At 54.1% G+C, this 17741-nt stretch overlaps 5 protein-coding genes across 5 annotated transcripts; 3 read left to right on the top strand and 2 right to left on the bottom strand.

Annotated features, from left to right (window-relative positions):
• Positions 1-3916: 3916 nt before the first annotated feature.
• On the top strand, positions 3917-4888 carry CTHT_0070660 (uncharacterized protein; the record flags this gene model as incomplete). Its single annotated transcript, XM_006697278.1, has 1 exon — positions 3917-4888. The coding sequence occupies one exon, from the start codon at positions 3917-3919 to the stop codon at positions 4886-4888; it is 972 nt and encodes a 323-aa protein (XP_006697341.1).
• Positions 4889-9653: 4765 nt separating this feature from the next.
• On the top strand, positions 9654-11084 carry CTHT_0070650 (transferase-like protein; the record flags this gene model as incomplete). Its single annotated transcript, XM_006697277.1, has 1 exon — positions 9654-11084. One exon carries the CDS (start codon positions 9654-9656, stop codon positions 11082-11084), a length of 1431 nt encoding a protein of 476 aa, XP_006697340.1.
• Positions 11085-11226: 142 nt separating this feature from the next.
• Positions 11227-12312, bottom strand: CTHT_0070640 (uncharacterized protein; the record flags this gene model as incomplete). Its single annotated transcript, XM_006697276.1, has 1 exon — positions 11227-12312. One exon carries the CDS (start codon positions 12310-12312, stop codon positions 11227-11229), a length of 1086 nt encoding a protein of 361 aa, XP_006697339.1.
• A 1039-nt stretch (positions 12313-13351) lies between these two features.
• Positions 13352-15463, bottom strand: CTHT_0070630 (uncharacterized protein; the record flags this gene model as incomplete). Its single annotated transcript, XM_006697275.1, has 1 exon — positions 13352-15463. One exon carries the CDS (start codon positions 15461-15463, stop codon positions 13352-13354), a length of 2112 nt encoding a protein of 703 aa, XP_006697338.1.
• A 577-nt stretch (positions 15464-16040) lies between these two features.
• On the top strand, positions 16041-16901 carry CTHT_0070620 (vacuolar protein sorting-associated protein 21-like protein; the record flags this gene model as incomplete). The annotated part of the gene is made up of 3 exons (XM_006697274.1): positions 16041-16115; positions 16187-16250; positions 16312-16901. 3 exons carry the CDS (start codon positions 16041-16043, stop codon positions 16899-16901), a joined length of 729 nt encoding a protein of 242 aa, XP_006697337.1.
• Between the last annotated feature and the right edge of the window lie 840 nt (positions 16902-17741).

Genomic DNA, 17741 nt, shown 5'->3' with positions numbered 1-17741 from the left:
GGTTGGGTGGACCCGGGGGAGGCGGATGTCGGCCAGGCCGGAGCCCGGATATACCTGCTCCACGAGTCCGGGAGAATTGATGAGATAGATGGCCGCCGTGTCTAGAAGCCGGAGTCCTCCTGTTCTGGGAGGAGATTGTGGTAGAAACGACAAAAAAAATGGCAAAGAGGACGACTCGAGACAGATACCTAGTGGCGCTTGGGACGGCTGTCATTAGAATAGCTAGAACACTACCTAGCTTATCCACTATGGCCGGGACACAGCCTAGTGGGCGCGAGTCAGGGTTGGGAATTACTCTTCGCCTAACTCCCGCATAAGAACGAACGTCGCTGGGGCAAAATCACTCGTCTGGCCGCGACTCATTACGACATACCTATGTAGGTAGGTACCTACCCGTCAGCTTGCAGTTGCTATTGCCATGCGAGATAGGTAGTGACGATTGGGAGGGCCATCATCAGAATCCACCAGGGAGATACTAGCTATCCATTACGGCGAGGATACCGCCCATTGATAGCGAGTCAGGGCCGTGAATTTACTCGATCACTCACTCAGGCACAACGGGGGGACCGATCATCGAAATCATCCACTAGATCGGGATTCATATTGCACTCTGCTGATGGCCACATGTCCCGGGCCGCAAGGGTAATGCGCCATGCGTAATCTTCACACACCACACACTCCTCGACAATTCACTCATTTCAGCCATACTGCAGGGGGGAAGGTTGCCATTGGCTGTGATGCGAAAGAGTCGTACCTACGTCCGCGATGCAAGACTGTGCGTCATACCTACTCGGCTCAGCCAGAAAGGTTCTCTGCGGTTGCTAGCGGGGACTGTGGGGTGCTGAAGAGATCGTCGGCACTTGACTCTAGACTCAACTTCTAAAGAGGGGTTCTCGCGCTATTGTCTAGAGTCTGTTGTGATGATCCAAACTATACCGAGGCTCACCCTAAATGCCTGCCGTCCTCAGGCAGCTGGATCAGATCACATCATTGTGGTTTGTGCCTTGGTTTGGTGGTGGTTTACGTATCTGACTAAGGCAGCGTTATTTTGCTGCCTGGAAAACCAAAAGCGAACCGCAGTTCCCGCTGCGATTGGTGTGTCTCAGTCTCAGTTTGCAATGTAACCTCAATAACACACATATCCACAGCGCAAGTGTGATGTGTGTGGTGTCAAGACTTGTCAGCCAGCAAAGTACATGACGAGCAGCATGACATCACCTGCAGTGCTGCGTCAGAATACCGACGTCTACCAGGCAGCCCTCCTCTGGCGGAAACAACACAAAAGCCAAGCCACCTGTCCATGCCCTTCAAAAACAATCGGCGACGAAATAGGCCCAGTGGTTGAGCCTCTGCTCCTCTGTTCGTGCAAGTCTCCCCGAGAGCCAAGCAAGCCAAGGGGCATCACCGAATGCCTCATTCAGAAACAGGCGTGTGAAAACACCGCGGGACTTTAATTCTTCATTGGGGCAGGAGAGCGGGCAGTCCAAGTCGACCAACCCTCCTTTTCCCGCGAGAATGGGAACCAAAAATGCCGAGAGACACCATCCTGCTGGTGGCTTGGTTACTCAAACACTGTCATCCGCCAAAGTTCCCGCCGCTCTGGGTGTGAGACACCCTTTTGTCAGCCCTATAGGATGGGGGAGGGACGGGCTCGCCAATCACGAGGGGGAGTCGATGCCACCCCCTTGTTTTATACCCTACCCTACACTTCTCTGTGGTAGAATTTTTTTTTTTCCTCATCGCGTCGAGAAGAAGATGCCGAGAAAAACCAGATTCCCCGCGGGGGGGGGGGGGAGGAGAAGAAGAAAGCCACATTGCCAGACCGTGCATACAGCATCCAGAGAGTATGACCGACGCTTGAACCAACGGATCGCAACCGCTTTTTGAATGTTGACGGCCCTATTCTGGTATGCAGCTTCCACATCAACACCGCTGGGAGACGACACGAGTGAAAAAACCGATGCCTGATGCTCGTATACATCGTGTTGTCCATGCTGATTCCATCAGTAAGGGGGCGGTGCGGGTTTTGCTGGCTGGCGGGCCGGGCGAGGTGCTATGCATACACGGTACACACCTATGGAGGGGTAGGTAGCAGTCGCGTAGGGTCCATGCTGAGACGAAGGGCATGGCTTAGCAAATGAGCTGGGGGTTCATGTTGTGAGGATGGCTGGAAGAACTCGGAGCTATTTTGCGGAGGAGTTGTTCGTTGCTTGGCCACTTCGTATGTTCGCCCTGACAGCATAGCAGTCTTGCGTATGTGTAGGTGTGTGCACGCATTGCTTCGTAACTTGAGCCGATGACCATGTTTCGCACTCGCGAAGCAAAGTGTTTGGGATTGCCCAGCACAGCTGCGGATTCGAGCCATGCATTGCGACAACAAATTGCGTCCTGCCGCAGGAAGATTTCCTGGGGCATTCTGTCCTCAGGCTTCCATTCCTTTCGGGGCATTAGAATTCAGATCGTCGGCTTGTAGGGCCCTGCACATTGGACAGCGAGCAACGAATGTATCGCTTACAGCCAGCACATCCCCAACCATCATCACCAATCATGTTGCTCAGACGGCACACAAGCGGCATGTGTACCTGGGACCGATCACGACAGAACCTACCGGAAGCTGCTGGTAACGACGAGGTGAAAAGGACGTGACAGTGGGACAGGCTGGCGTTGGCTGCAACGCAAGTGAAGACGCCCTTCCATGACGTAAACGCTGCTGTGACTTGACAACAAGGACGGAGATAGCGGCGGATCCGGGTACAATCAAAGATTGCGGATTGCGGGGAGGTGGATGCCCCGAGGGAGGGGTACGTAGCGATCGATCGGGACAAAGTAGGCACCGGCAGTCGGCGGAACAAGAATTCAAGTTCCGGCGACTTTTTTTTTTTTGGCTCTGCGACACTGGTGAGTCCAGGGCGATCATTATGGGTCACTGGGGACGCTCTGGAGCCGCGCTGATCGCTAACATTGCGGGACAGAGGCGCTGCTGATCTCCGTTGGTTGAAACGGGCATCAGAGAGTCACTCAAACAGCATCCATCGCTTTGTGTCCTTATTCAGGAGCGGCGGAAGCAGACCCCAAAAGAGGCGAGGACGGGGCACAGTTGTGAAAGAGAGGACGGCCTCGCGAGTGTCGGCCTCGCACAGGGCATCGCACACTCCCAAGTGCTTCACCGCCGCAGGCGCCGGGCCGTCTCTTGAGTCTTGACCACGGCATGCACAGCAATGTCAGGATCCCTAGCAATGCATCATTGCACCCCTCTTCTTGCTGTCCTCGCTCTTCCTGTGGTAAATGAAAATTGGAACAGACATGAGCGAGAAAAAGGGCGGCCGGTGGTGGACCTGCTGGAGATCGGGCTCGGTTTTGTCAGCTGCTGCGGGCTCAGCGCGCTGCGGGAGGATGTGCACTCCCCACACGCCCCCCATGGGTGCCCGTGGGACCCCATGCTCCGCCTAAAATCTTGCCCAGGTGGGTGAGAGAACCCGAACACCATCCACCGCGGGCCAAGGGCCAAGGACGCCTGGCGAAGAGATTACGGATTACAAAAGGTCTTGTCCGCCCGCCCTGCCCCAGGCCACACTTCTTCTTGTTCTTCTTTGTCTTTCTGTCTCAACCGACCTCCATTGCCAGCGAATTCTTTTGCAGTGATCATAGCAAGTCCATTGTGCAAACAATCGTCCATCGTGAAGCCTTCGAAGCACTCGACGTCCCACCTCGACAAGCCCCCCTGGCTCGAAGCCTTTGTCGTTATCCACACCCCTCAGCCTTATATCTACACTCCTCCAACCTACCAGGACCCACAATTCCGCAATCGGCTCGGCCCTGGTCGCCCTTTGAGTCACAGCAGAAAAAAGAGCGAACGAAAAATCGCCCAAGCACACACATTGAAATATCAGGGGAGCCTGCCTCGCACAGTATCATCATGTCATCTCCCATTCCACCAGCATCATCACCAAGATACGCACCACACGCCAGGCCCCTGGGCTCCTCGCCGGCACCATCTTCACCACAAACACCATCGTCACCCTTCTTCGCCAGGCCACGCACAAATTCCTTCTATAGACGCAACAAAATGTCCATCGCGCAAACATACTTCCTGGCCCACAAGGCCCGGGCGAAGCTCTCGTCCGAGGCGGCTCGCCCCAACCACAACCTGCGCCTGCTGGTCGGCCACGCCAACCTACTTGACTCGCTGATGCTGGAGCTGGCCGATGCCGAGCGCCAGCAGGAGTCGTGGTTCAACGAGTCTGTTCGGGGTGCGAGCTCATACAACAGCAGTGACGACAGCACATCGAGCGAAGAAAGGCACGTCCAATGGGCCGATACCATCATTGAGGAGCCCGAGCACGACTGGTGTGCTGAGGATGCAGAGTCGGATTCCGACTCAGCCTCCGACGACTCGGAGATCAGTTACGACGAGGACGATTACGACGAGGAAGACATCGAGATGGCCGACGCCGTGCCCCTGTGCCGCGTGCCCTCGCACAGCAGCACACATCACCTTGCTTATCCAACATCAACAAGCGACGATTATGATATGAGCTCCGACAGCGACGAGTACGACGAGTACGACGAGGATGAAGAAGAGGAAGATATTGCCGGACTCGCGCTCCGCCGCAGCCCGTCGCGGTCGGTGTTGCCATCATCATCCACGCCGCCCGAGCTCTTGGATGACTCGTCGGACGACTCCACTGAGGACGAGGCCATGCCGCCGTCGCCGCCAACGACGGTCATTGCCACGTTCGAGGACGCTGCTGAGAAGCACGACACAACAACCGAAGACGCAGAAGAACCAGATGCGGTGCCTGATGAAGAGAAGGCGGCACCGCCTGTCTACTACATCCCAACGAGGGCAAGGCCAGGCGGTCTTGTGTCGGCGATATCAGTCTATTAGGACGCTGATATACAGGGATGATGGTAGAAGCTGGTCTTCTTGTTCTCTTCATTGATGATACTATAATCGTTTTGTCTTGCTGTCGGTTTTTTTCTGCATTGAGCGGGCGTTCTGTCATGGGATGATACCAACGGGAAGGGCAAAAACAAAACAAATTTTGGTTTCGTGGGCTTCTCGGCGTTTGTGTTTCTCATTCATCATTATCATCGACGTCCTTTCCCTCTTCCTCATGATACACTATCATTTATACACACACACACACACACACACACACACATATATATATATATATATATATATATATATATATCATTACTTCTATACCGCTCATCCTATAATTGAGAGGAGAACATGGGATATGATGCTGAGTTTTGGATGGGATATATAAATGGGGACCCTCAGGGGATATTATATACATGCATAGATGGATTGATAAGATTGGGATATTGCAATATTATCTTTTAAACACTTCTCATGAACTTGCTTGCTCATTTGTACTAAGTGGGTAGAGGGCGGTCCGCTAGGTAGCGGCAACATGAAGCAGAAAATATCTCATATTATCGTTATCGTCCTCCGCTGTGTATCTTGTGTGTGCATATGTCTCCGTTGCCAACAAACGCGATCGACGTTGACATCATCACTATCGTCATCTCTCCATCCTTATCACCGCTATCGGCCTTCCAAGTCATGATAACAATCGGCGAACACTGCTGATAAAGCTCGCGATAACTCGCGGATGCGGGGCCGACCACTGAAAAAGTCTTGGCTACGTTGACTGATCATCCCTGTGGAGCTGCTCGGATTCCGACCCGAGCCAGCGGATGATTCACACACACCTGCTCGCTTGCTCACCGGCTACTGATATATCCACACCTCTGGCGTGCAGTGTGCAGAGCGACGATTGCCAAAAAACTTTTTGTGATAAGGACAGGACGGGACTTTGCGGGTGGAATCGGTTTTGGTTTGTTATTGGCTTGAGACACACCGCAATCGCGGACGCGGGCACACACGCAGAAGCGGAGCATTTGGAAATGAACGGTCTGGGGAAGTCTTTTTTTTTTTTTCTAGAGCCACAGGGATTAATGTTCTGCTTGGGATCATGCAGAAGCTGCAGGATGCTGCAGCAAACACTGAGACTCCACAAAATCAAAACTTTTTTTTTTTCCTTTTTGCTTCCTGCAACTGCGAGAGGTCCAACCTCCATGCCCAATGACTATGTGGAAGAGTCCATTTTCGTGCCGTCTGTCATGTCTTGCGGTGTAGTTTTGGATGTGGCGCTCTGGTTTCCACGGGGGGATTGCGCACAGAGTCACAGTATTTTGAAGATGGCAGCTGAAAAAGTTTCTTGCTCATAAAATCTGCTTCGGGTTCAATTTTACGGTTCGATGCTTTAAGTGGTTGTTGGGCCGCGCAGGCGCGGGGGAACGGAACTACCAGGCACGAGGCACAAGCTGAAAATGACAACCAAGCTAAACTTCAACTTTTCGGGCATCACAAAAGTCTGCTTTTTGGGGATATTTTTCTTGTTCTCGACTTTTATAAACTTACTCAAGCTGACAATGTTGCACTTTTGGGGGGAGTTTGGCTTTGTCCAGATGAGACAAGGAGAGTTTTTTCTCCCATCTCGGGCTTGTGTCGGTAGCTGTGTTCTTGGGAGCGCAAGCAGTACCACAGCACAGCTTGCGTAGCTGAATGGTAGCGTAGGCAACGATGGATTGACGAAAATTGGATGTGACCTCAGCCTCAATCTTGTTGTTGGCGCTGTCAAGTGTTGACGGAGCATGTAGCCCTTCTCCGAGGGGAAGACAAGCTTGCGGATGATGCTCTCACACGAACACTGGCACACACCTTACGCCTGCGTCGCTGTCGTCGTGCTGCAGCATATGCCCTCCCGCTTACACACTATCCTCAATGTCTCCGAGAGATGATAGCCGGTATTCCTCGAGTCAAATTTCTTCTTTCATCCCATCCCTCTATCAAAAAAGCTCCATCCAGCAGGCCCCCCTCCATCTTTCTTTTACTAATCAACCCCTCCGTTCATGACCACGTGTGCTTAGAGCGGATCCCTTTTTCTCCTTTCAACTTCACCCCTTCACCAAAATATTCTCCATTTCAACCCCGCCGTTGGGTTTGTGACGCCTGCAAATACTCGGGATGACCCTCCTTTCTGATCAGCGGGTCGGTCACCCGTCGCGAACTCTTCTCTTGTCTGTCCTCACTCCCTGTGGAGACCGGCAGAGGACATGCGTTCGCGGGAGGGCGCGTCTCCCGCGGGTCGCACATCAACGCCGAGGCCGAGGGCTAGGTACGTACCCCCTGTTGCTTTGCCGAGATAGACCACAACAATGAGTGGGAGAGGGTTCGGGTTTGTGTGGCGAACTTTGTGTGGGGTGGGGGTTACCAAGGGACGTACCTGTGATGGAGGGAATTTGTCGATCTGAGAGGTTTGGAATCGAGACGAACAGATGGATTGCTAAAAACTTGTTTGTTCATCAAGCCAAAGTTTGGGTTTGGTTTAGGTACATGCCTGAGTGTTTTAGCAACTGCAATCAAGAAAAATGAAACATCCGCTCGAGGAACATCTGATTCCAGCTTTGGCTTGCATTGTCTCTCTTAGCAGTTAGCATCAAGGTAGAACAAACCCACCTTTGGCCAGCAACAACACATCAGAAGCATGAGCTGGCTGCGCGTTTAAACTTGCTGCCTGCCCGGAAGCCGGACCAGCCCCCAACATCAGGTATGTGGCGTGTGGCTTACATGAATCAGTTGAAACACAATCTAGATATGAAACCTCGATATTCAGTCTCCACCCCCACGGGGACAAATATGTGTGATTGCCTGGCAACCTGTCCTGACGGCCTGTGTGGGCGGCGCATTCAGGCTGTCAATATTCCAGTTACCCCTTACACACGTAACGGTTGTGTTTTAGCATCTCACCAACGCTTTGGCTTTCTGACAATCAAGTGACGGATCTATCCACTGAGTCCTGAAAGGTTGACCGGCCTGATTGGGGGCCGTGGGAAGAACAGGGACATCACGTCAGCCGCAGGATTTGATCTCAAATACTTAAGGGGCTTTTGTGTGTCCTTCAATGAGGTATTGATAAATGCACATCACCTCCGATTGCCAGACCTCTCTACATCCACGCGACATCATGAGCCTCAGTCTGGAGCAGTCACTTGTACCTGGTACAGGACAGATGAGTCATGTGGATGCCCTAGTTAGTACGTCGTTCTCAATTCTGGACATTACTGCGTCTCAATAGAGCCCAACTCCTGCACACACTGTACAGTTGTCCGTGCATACGGCTTAAGAGAGAGAGCCCGATGTGGCACTTGCGTGGCCCATCATCACATACAAGATGCGCCGGAGACCTTGTCGGCAGGTGTTTGCATCGGCACATCTCTGCGGTCTTGGCGCTGAAAGAGTGGTTGGCCTTGCGCTGGATGCAAGCAGGAGGTGCCCGATGATTGGGTTCTTTAGTTCAAGGTTGGGCAGACCGGCTGAGGCTTAAGAAATAGTGTGTGTCTGGGGCTTTGACAAGTCGCAAGTCGAGAGACGTTTGATTATGGAAGCACACCTCCTTGCTTAGATATTACAACACAACAGCTGAGAGGAGCGCAGACGACATCCGCCTTGCCTGCCCCCGTGAGTTGCAGATGTCAAAGTTTGATTGCAGGTAAATCACGTTCTCAAGATTGATCCAGAATTTGTCACCTCAGAAGCTTGGATTCTAAGCCCTGAAGGGATTGCTATGCCGCTGGGTCGGCCAGATAAGTTTCCTCATTTTCTGACATCTCTGGGACTGCTCGGCAAGCCGACGTATTCCGAGGGCGGGACGACAACAACCAGCCATCACGATGGAGCTGTCGTTGTCGTGGTGCCCATTCCATCGCGAGCAGTACCCAAGGCCCACTTTCACGTTGAGGGGTGTGCGCATTGGTGGGTGTCTTCGACCGGGCCAGAACTTGCTGTCAACTTCAAAAATTCACGTGAATGGCTAATCTTGAAAAAGGCCCTTTTTTTAAAGCTTTGAACGGCGACAAGTCCAATCTCAAACGCCGGCGTCGACACCGTTTCTTGGCTTTGATAGTTAGAACCCGGTCCGTTCCGGGCGGAGTGTTCGAGGGGGTGCGCGATCGGGATGACAAAGTTGAGATGCATCAAAACCTGTTTGGGCCTCAGTGCTGCTCTCCACGTAAGTCAGCAGACCTGACGTAGTAGGGGTGAGCATCTCGGGAGGCGAAGTTGATCTGGACAAAAGATTCCTGTGGAAACCATTGTGCAAGAGCCGCCGGTGGCCTGTTGGCTGTGATAATGGAAATCCGATCGAACGCCGCTTCCGACTCCAAGATCGCTGGTTTTTAGATCCGATCAGAGAAGTGGGGTTGTGGGGGAGGGAGAACCACCGACTCCGTTCACAGGGCTGTCCAATCAAAGTCGTGATCGGTTCGGTACTGACAAATCCCGAGGTCCGACGCCCTGAAAAATGGCGCTGCCGAGACCGTCGTCCAGACAGGAGGCACGACGTCACCAGTCGGTTGAAAGCTCTCCAATTGAACCTTGAAGCTGCGATTCAGCTGCGGCTGCGCAACGCTAGTGGAAGCCGCGCCTACCAACAAAACTCCAGGCGTAACAGCTGGGAGCCAATCTTGAGGACTGCCAGCGGGCGGGCATAGCCCTGCTCTATCCTTAACCGTTACCGTCAACTCGTCAACCCGTCTTCCACCTGCTCCTCCCCCCCACGACCCGAAGCCAAACAAAAATGCAGGCCACATGGCGGCTCCAGCGCGTGCTTACCTCCCCGGCGGCCGGGGTTTTGCTACGCACCCGATCTTGCGCCCGGCCCCGGACCGCTGTCGCCGTCGCGGTCGCGAGGAAACCACTCCCACAACATTCCAATGCTTTACCATCACCTCCACCGATCCACCAGGGGGGTTTTCCTCGACATTACACCTCTCTTACCTTCGGGCCCATTAACCCCAGTATACCCTCCTCATACGCACCCAGTGGCATCTCCCATCTCCTCTCCCGTCAGCTGGTTGTGGTTTACGGCCCCGACGCAGCCAAGTACCTGCAAGGCATGGTCACGGCAAACGTGTACATGCCAGGGAGCGGGAGCATGGTGCGTACCGACCGGGGATATTATGCTGCGTTGTTAACGGGTCAGGGGAGGGTGCTATATGATGTTTTTATTTACCCTCTTACAGACTCAAAGCACTTGCAAAGGGTGTTGCCGAGCGCAGATGTGGAAGGGGCGGCGTTTTTGATCGAGGTGGATAAGGACCAGGCGGGGTTGTTGGTGGATCATATCAAGCGCTATAGAGTACGCGCGAAGGTAAAAGTGAAGGTAGTGGATGTGGAGGAGGTGGCTGTTTGGCATGCGTGGGATCCGAATGGTCTTGGGGAAGCATCTGTTAACGATCTCCTCGTCACGCCCGACTGTCGCACACCCGCCATGGGCTCGCGCATCCTGCACTTTGGCGGTCCAGACGGCAATGCTATCCAAAACTTCGCCGAAAGGTGTCAACTGCAGGTCCTACCTCAAGAGTACTACGTCCTCCACCGAATTACCCAAGGCGTGCCCGAGGGCCAAACTGAACTCCTCAAGATGTCCGCCATCCCTCACGAAAGCAACCTTGACCTCATGGGCGGCATCGACTTCCGCAAAGGGTGTTACGTCGGCCAGGAGCTGGTCACGCGCACGGAACATCGGGGTGTGGTGCGCAAGCGTGTGCTGCCGTGCGTGGTGTACGAGGGGAGTCAGGGACAGGCTGTTGACATTAGAGCTACTGGGGGCGATTTGGGCGGGTTGTATACTGACAGACCGATCGCCGGACTAAGTAGTGCGAGGGAAATTGCGTCAGAAACGAATATCGTCCGCGTTTCGGGGAAGGGGCGCGGGGTTGGGAAGTGGCTGAGGGGGATTGGGAATGTGGGGTTGGCGGTGTGCCGGCTGGATGTTATGACTGATTTGCCGATACCAGGGGAGACGCCCGCCGGCGAGGATGGTGTGCCGGAAGTGAGAGAGGTGAAGGGGGAGTTTACTATCGAAGGGGATGAGGGCCCGTTGAGGATAAAGGCGGTTCCGCCGGCGTGGTTGAGGAGGGAGTTAATGGAGAAATGGGAGGTGAAGAACGAGCAGAATATGGTTCGCTTCCAGAGGGAAGCGATTGAGAGCGAAGAAGAGATGTAATATATACAATATACCACATTTGTGTTTTTTTATGAAGGAAGCTAAGCGCTTTATATAGAGGTTTAAGGTTTTGGGTATCATTCAGGTTGTTCCACTCTATTGCCATTAAAATCCAAAGAAAAAGAACCTCGAGAAGTGAACCTTAAGCGGCTCCTGCAGCAGCCCGTGCTGCCTCTTCTGCCTTTCGTCTTTTTTCTTCTTCCCTTTTGGCTTGCGCGGCCCTGAGTCTAGCCATGGTTGACGCGAACCGCTCACTGGCCTTGGGAGGGTTGGATGATGATGATGATGATGATGATGATGATGTTGATGTTGATGTTGTTGTTGTTGTTGTTGTCGTTGTCGTTGTTTCTTTGTCCTGCGCGGGCTCTGACGCAGTTGGAGCAGCAGCGGCAGGGCTATCAGGTCGTGAAGGTGCTGGCGGCGGTTGCGAAGGCTGTGTCGTATCCTTGAGCTCTGGAGCAGCTTCTTTCGGCGTCTCGCTACTGTCTTCTCCGACCTTCTTCGCTTCACGCTGTGCCCTCTTAGCAGCCTTCTTCTCCTGCTTTTCGCGCAAGCGTCTCTCAAGCTCGGCAATCCGCGCATCATAGTCGTCCCCGTCAGCTGCTGAGGCCGGCGCCGAAGCCGAAGCATCGTGCATCTGCTCTTTCTGACCTTGTGTCCGACCCTGCTCAACCGCCAGAGGCACCGGCGTCTCCGTCCCCGATCGTGACAACCCTTTCTCCCTCTCCTCCTTCTCCCTCGCCAACCGCTCCCTAACCTCTGCCTCCTCTCTCAATCTTCTCAGCTCCTCCATCTTCGCCCTCCCCCTTGCAATCATCGCCGCCTTCTCCTGATCAATTTCTGTCTGCCTCTGTACCCCCATCTTCTGCCTCTTCAGCGCCTCTTCCTCCCTCCGTTCCAAGTCTTCTACCAATCGTCTCCTCTTCTCCCCCATCCTTTCCCTCTCCAATTTCCTTTGCATCACGGCCCTCATCTCTGCCTCGTATACATCCCGCGCTTCTTTACTAAGTAATGTATCCCTCGCACGCTCGAGCTTTTCGTAGAGCGCCGGGTCATAGTTCGCGCCCGCCTTGTCGGGGTGCGCGGTGAGCGCGCGGCGCCGAAAGGCGCGCCGGATGTCGGATTCGGTGGCGGTTGCATCTGTGCCGAGGAGCGCGAAGAGGTCTTCGCCGCGGGAGGCTGCATCGCGCGCCCATTGGAGGAGGTCTCTGTCGACTGTTGAGGTCATTTTTTCGGGTGTTGGTGTTGGGTTGGGTTGAGGACGGATGGGTTGGGGGGAGAGGAAGGTCGCTGGTGTTTATGAGGTCGGTCGAGAGCTTATCGATAAGACTAGGATAGATGACAACCCTAACCCTTTAATGTTGGCCGTGCGCTTCAAGCATCTCGCTCTCACCTCTTTAACAAGGAGATATGAAAACTGTGGTCTAGCTGTAACTCAGTTATTGTTAAACTGCGATGAACATGATAAATGTATGCTCAAAAATAACCAAGATAATACAAGTGCAGTGAGCTGCTGATCTAGGGTGCTTTCGCCGTTTTGAAAGGCAGCAGACAGTACTCCTGGACGAACACCTTGATATAGTGGTCAACAAAAACTTGAGTCAAGCTAAAACAATGTCATTCTAGATGAAATCAGATGATCTGTATGACAGAATCTCGAGTAATACATAAAAGAAGATTACTGGTCTTTATCTTCTAAAGGTAGCGAGAAGCTTGAGAATATTACAATCACCGATACAAACCTTAGGTTGGCCCCTCCCCAGGGTCCTCTCCTTCTCTCCTTCCCTTTCTTTTTGGGCCGTACCTTCCCTCTCTCCTTGCTTACTCCCCCCCTCTTCGCCCATTCCAAACTATATATACTACCCCTAATACCTTCCTTTTTACAACCAGCCCCTCCCACTTTGACCAGCAAATGGTCAAGTGGCAGGGATTCGCGCTTTCCCTCAAGGGGCGGGAGGGGTTTCGGTTGGGAGAGAAAGGGGGGGGGGCGGGGACGGGGAGATCGAGCGACGAGGCTGGCGTTCTCCATATCGCCGATTTCGAAGTAAAACCCTTAGAGGTGTTTTCGCAGCTGGTCATCTTACCGCTTAGGGTTGGTGCGCTGACCGGAGAGCTTTTTACACCTTGGCCGTGAACCATATGTAGTCATATATGTCTTGCTAAATACTGCCATCCATTTATCTACTTAGCCCATTCCAACATCCTTTCTAGAAACAGCCAAACGCCAGCCTACGATACAATTAATCCCCCCATCTTGACTCGATCATTTACTGAGCCGCTGCCTCACCGCTCTTGTTCTTATTCTTTTTGCTCCTCTTCCTCTTCTTCTTCCTCTCGCCATCAATAATATGCGCGCTGCCAGGTTCACCGCTCTGTCCACTCTCTTTCTTATCCTTTTTATCCTTTGACTTCTCCTTCTCCCTCCGTTTGCCCAGCTTGAAACTATTGGCCCCCGTGGCAGCCTCTTCACCATTCTCGGCAAGCAGCTTTTCAAACCCATATGTCGGCCCTGTCTTTTCGTACTCCTTGCCAAACACCTCGCGGCGCCACTTGCGCAAGCGCGCCTTCTTGCCCAACCGTTTCTTGTCCTTCGCCTTCTTCTCCGGCTCCCGGAAGGTGGCAAGTTTCTTGAGGCCGGCGAACTGGTTGAGCGCGGCGTCGGAAGGAGCAAGGAGGATATCGCGGGCTGTGAGACCGAACGACTCTGGCGAGACCTCGCGGTACCGGAACTTGGGCATGCCGTCTTCCAGGCCGAGGCGTTTCTTGTCCTTGAGAGCGGCCTTCTCGAGCGCGCGGGGGTTCTCTAACTCCATCTTGGTGTCGACGAGCTGCTCGATCTTGGCAAGTTCAGCCTTGGCTTGCTTTTTCGCGGCTATCCGCTCCTTCTTGATGTCCTTGGTTGTCTTGCGCTTCTTTTTGGCCGGGCCTTCGTCCTCCGAGTCAGAGCCGGACTCTTCGTCTTGTTCCGCCTCAGCGGCCTCGCCCTGGGTCTTTTCTTCGTCGGAGAGCGTGACTGGCGGCTTGTCCTCAAAGTCGGGGACGATATCCTTAATGTCGATGTCGTCGTCCCACTTGGGCTTCTTCGGCTTCTTCTTTTTCTTCTTGCCATCCTCGCCCTCCTCCTCGTCGCTCGACATAAGCTCCTCGTCGGCCTCATTGTAATACTCGTCACCAAAGTACTTCTGCATGACTTCCTCCCACTTGTCGTCGTCCCAAGCATCTTCCAAGATCTTGAGCCACTCTTCCTCCTTGAGATCCTTACCGCGGATGCCGGCAGCCTCCTTGATCTTGGCGAGCTTCTCCGAAGCCTCCTCAATCTTGAGCTTCCGCAGGCGAGCCCGTTCGGCCTCGCGCTCCTTTTTCTCGCGCTCCTTTCTCTCCTTCTCTTCCTGACGCTTCTTTTTGCGGCCCGAGATTTCCTCCTTCCTGGCCGAGCGCATCGCCGCCATCCGTCTAGAGTAGGTCTGCAGGAATTCGTTGCTCTTCTCTGGGTCCTCAAAACGCATGTTGTAGGCATGCTCGAACTCCTCGGCAAGGTCGATATCATCACCCTCGCCTTCGTCAGACTCGAACGCCTGCCAGTTGTGCTCCTTATCTTCAGGTAGCCAAGCCTTGGAAGCCATAAACTTTTCCAAGAATTCCTCGGGATTTTTATCAGCATTAGCAATATCCTCCTCGGTGAGCTTGACCGTAGGCTTCTTTTCGGCCTCCTCCCTCTTGACAGGCTTGATGAAGGCGTCGTCGTCGCTCCAGTCCTCATCGTCATTGTTCTCGGCGGCAACGCGGTTGATTTCGGAGATGATGGACTTCTTGATCTCTTCCTGTTCCTGCACGTATGTCTTCTTGCCAGCTGCTTCGCCATCCTTATCGTCTTCGGCGCCAACATCGCCGCTCAGGTAGCGCTCGCGGTGGTAGTCGCGCAGGGTCATGGGCTTCTCCTCCTTCTTGGTCGGCAGCTTGTCAGGATCGAAGGGCGTGTAAAAGACGGTATTCTTGTCGTAGATCTTGGGATCGCGATTGCGAATGGCCTGGAGCGTGGCTGAAATCTCGCGATCCAGCTCTTCCGTCATGAGGACGGCGTCATCGTCCTCGGTCTCGGACTCGGAGGATTCTTCTTCCTCATCGTCGTCGGCCAGAATGTTCTTGCCCTTGTACTTCTCCTGAAGCCTCTGGAGCTCCTCGCGCTTCTTGTTGTACTCGAACCGACGGGCGTATTCCTCGTTGATCTTGAGCTGAACGCCTCCCTCTTCCTGGTCTTCCTCGCTGCTCGACTCGTCGTCGAACAGAGGCTTCTTGGGGACAGAAGGAATGGTGTCGGCGGCATCGCCGTTGACGGCGCTGTTGGCGCCCTTGGCGCCTTTAACAGCTGGTGGCGCCATTGCTCAGTGGTCTGGGTTCTCGGTGTCGAATGCCTTCAGCGAGAAACCCAACAACAGAGGGTAAAGATCGAGGATGGTGAACTGCAGAAACTTTGAATTGGTGATTCCGAACTTTTTAGTGGGGCGCTGTGGAGATCTTGAAGTTCAAGCGCAAAGGAGCAGATGATTGGCTGGCGTATGTCCTCAAATTCCCACCTGCGATGTGGCTTGTGCTTTGCCGGGACGTCGCACAGTGTGCGTTAGGTTGCCCACCGGCCAGCGCTTCCAGTGGCTCCAGCACCTCGTTGGCAAGGCGGCCCTCCTGCGGGCTGCGTCGTCGTTGCATTTCAGTCCCGAGCGAAGCGAGCTTGTTGCAGGCTCTAGGATCCCCGTATCACGTCACTGGCCAGGCTTCACACACACTCCCGATCTCTCCAGTCCCCAACAACCCACGCCGCGCAACCGCACCTCCCGTCCCTCTTTTTAATCGATCTCCAGCACCAACACCCCACGTCGCATCGCCCTCCGCTGCGGACTTATTGTTACTTTTCTTCTAACCGGCCATACGCCACCAACTATCTATCAAAGCACCGCCATCATGGCTGATCAGAACGCTCCTAGGCCAAGCAGCAGCGTGAAGCTGGTGCTGCTCGGAGAGGCTGCCGTCGGCAAGGTCGGTAACCTCATGTTATTTTTTTCTCCCCTCTTGTTCGGCTCGACGTATGCTGATCAGTTTTGATGCAGTCCTCGCTCGTCCTTCGCTTTGTCAACAACGACTTCCAGGAGAACAAGGAGCCAACGATAGGAGGTCCGTTATCCCTCGTTGAACTCCGGTTCCGTCTGAGCATGCCGTCGCTGACCTTTGACAGCCGCCTTCCTGACGCAGAAATGCAACCTACCCACGCGGACCATCAAGTTCGAGATCTGGGATACGGCAGGCCAGGAACGGTTCGCCTCTCTGGCTCCGATGTACTACCGTAACGCGCAGGCCGCCCTGGTGGTCTACGACCTGACAAAGCCGAGCTCGCTGATCAAGGCGAAGCACTGGGTCGCCGAGCTGCAGCGCCAGGCCTCGCCTGGCATCGTGATCGCCCTTGTTGGCAACAAGCTCGACCTGACGAACGACGGCGGGGCTGGCGGCGCGGGCGTCGGCGACCAGGCGGGGGAGGACGATGCCGCTGCTGCGGGAGGCGAGGAAGAGTCGGGCGATGCCCGAAAGATCTCGACCGAGGAGGCCAAAGCGTATGCCGAGGAGGAGGGCCTACTATTCTTCGAGACCAGTGCTAAAACGGGCTATAATGTGAATGAAGTGTTTACAGCCATTGCACTGGCTATTCCAGAGACGTCGCTTAAGACGACTCGTGGGCCAGGGTCTCATGCGGCTACCCGGACAGAGGAGCAGAGAGTCAACCTTAACACGGCGAGAGAAAGTGGTCAGGAGAATGCCTGTGCTTGCTGAGAGGGAGGAGGGGGCGTTGTTGGCATTTTGGGTTGGTTTATGGGTGGGTTGGTGGCGGGAGTACATAGTGACTGGGCTTTGTGGCTTTTCCTGCTTCTTTCCTCTTTCCGTTGGGCATCCTCCTACTCTAGCGAATGTACTCTGAATTGCAGTGTTCTATGAAATAGTCCGTAATGTGACTTCAGGACTTTATGAAACGATCAGTCTCTCTCCCTCTCATCTCCAGCAACCATACTGGGGGCTCCATCCCAGCTGTCGAACGATAAGGGCCTTGGCACACCGTGCGAAGCGGTACTTAGTATACAGTGCCAGTCTGGTACGTAAGCAAGGTGCACGTGCGGCGCCGTCATGCCAAATTTTGCACGCGCAGATTGTGACGCCCGATGCGCGACAGGAAGCCACCAGTTCCTTCGACCTGTCGCCGCAATTCCCTTCAACCAACCTAATCACCATTTTATTTTACCCTTCTTCTTCTACTTTCTTCACCTTTGCCTTCTCTTAAAAAAAGGGGGTCGCTGCGTGTCAGCGAGCACAGTTTCACCCCGCAGCGATCGACAAGGTCCCCCATTTCTGCCATTTCTGCCTCATCGACTTTCGCCCTATCTCATCAATCGACCTACCGACCAACCGGCGCACCAGCCGAGCTCCCTTCTCCAGAAGACGCGACGACCCTTTGGTTGTGACCTTGCTATTGTCGGCTCCGAGCAATCTTCGGCTCGTTGCGCATCTGGCAATCTCCGCGTGGTCGGCCGCACCCAAATGCTTCCGGTGTGCCTTTTCTAAGTCGGTCTTATCTGGCGCGATCATTGATGCAGACCACTTCGATTGTACCCTTTCACA

Source organism: Thermochaetoides thermophila (genome assembly GCF_000221225.1).
Source record: "Thermochaetoides thermophila DSM 1495 unplaced genomic scaffold scf7180000011822, whole genome shotgun sequence".
Lineage (NCBI taxonomy): Eukaryota > Fungi > Ascomycota > Sordariomycetes > Sordariales > Chaetomiaceae > Thermochaetoides > Thermochaetoides thermophila.
This window is presented reverse-complemented; position numbering and strand designations above follow the sequence as displayed.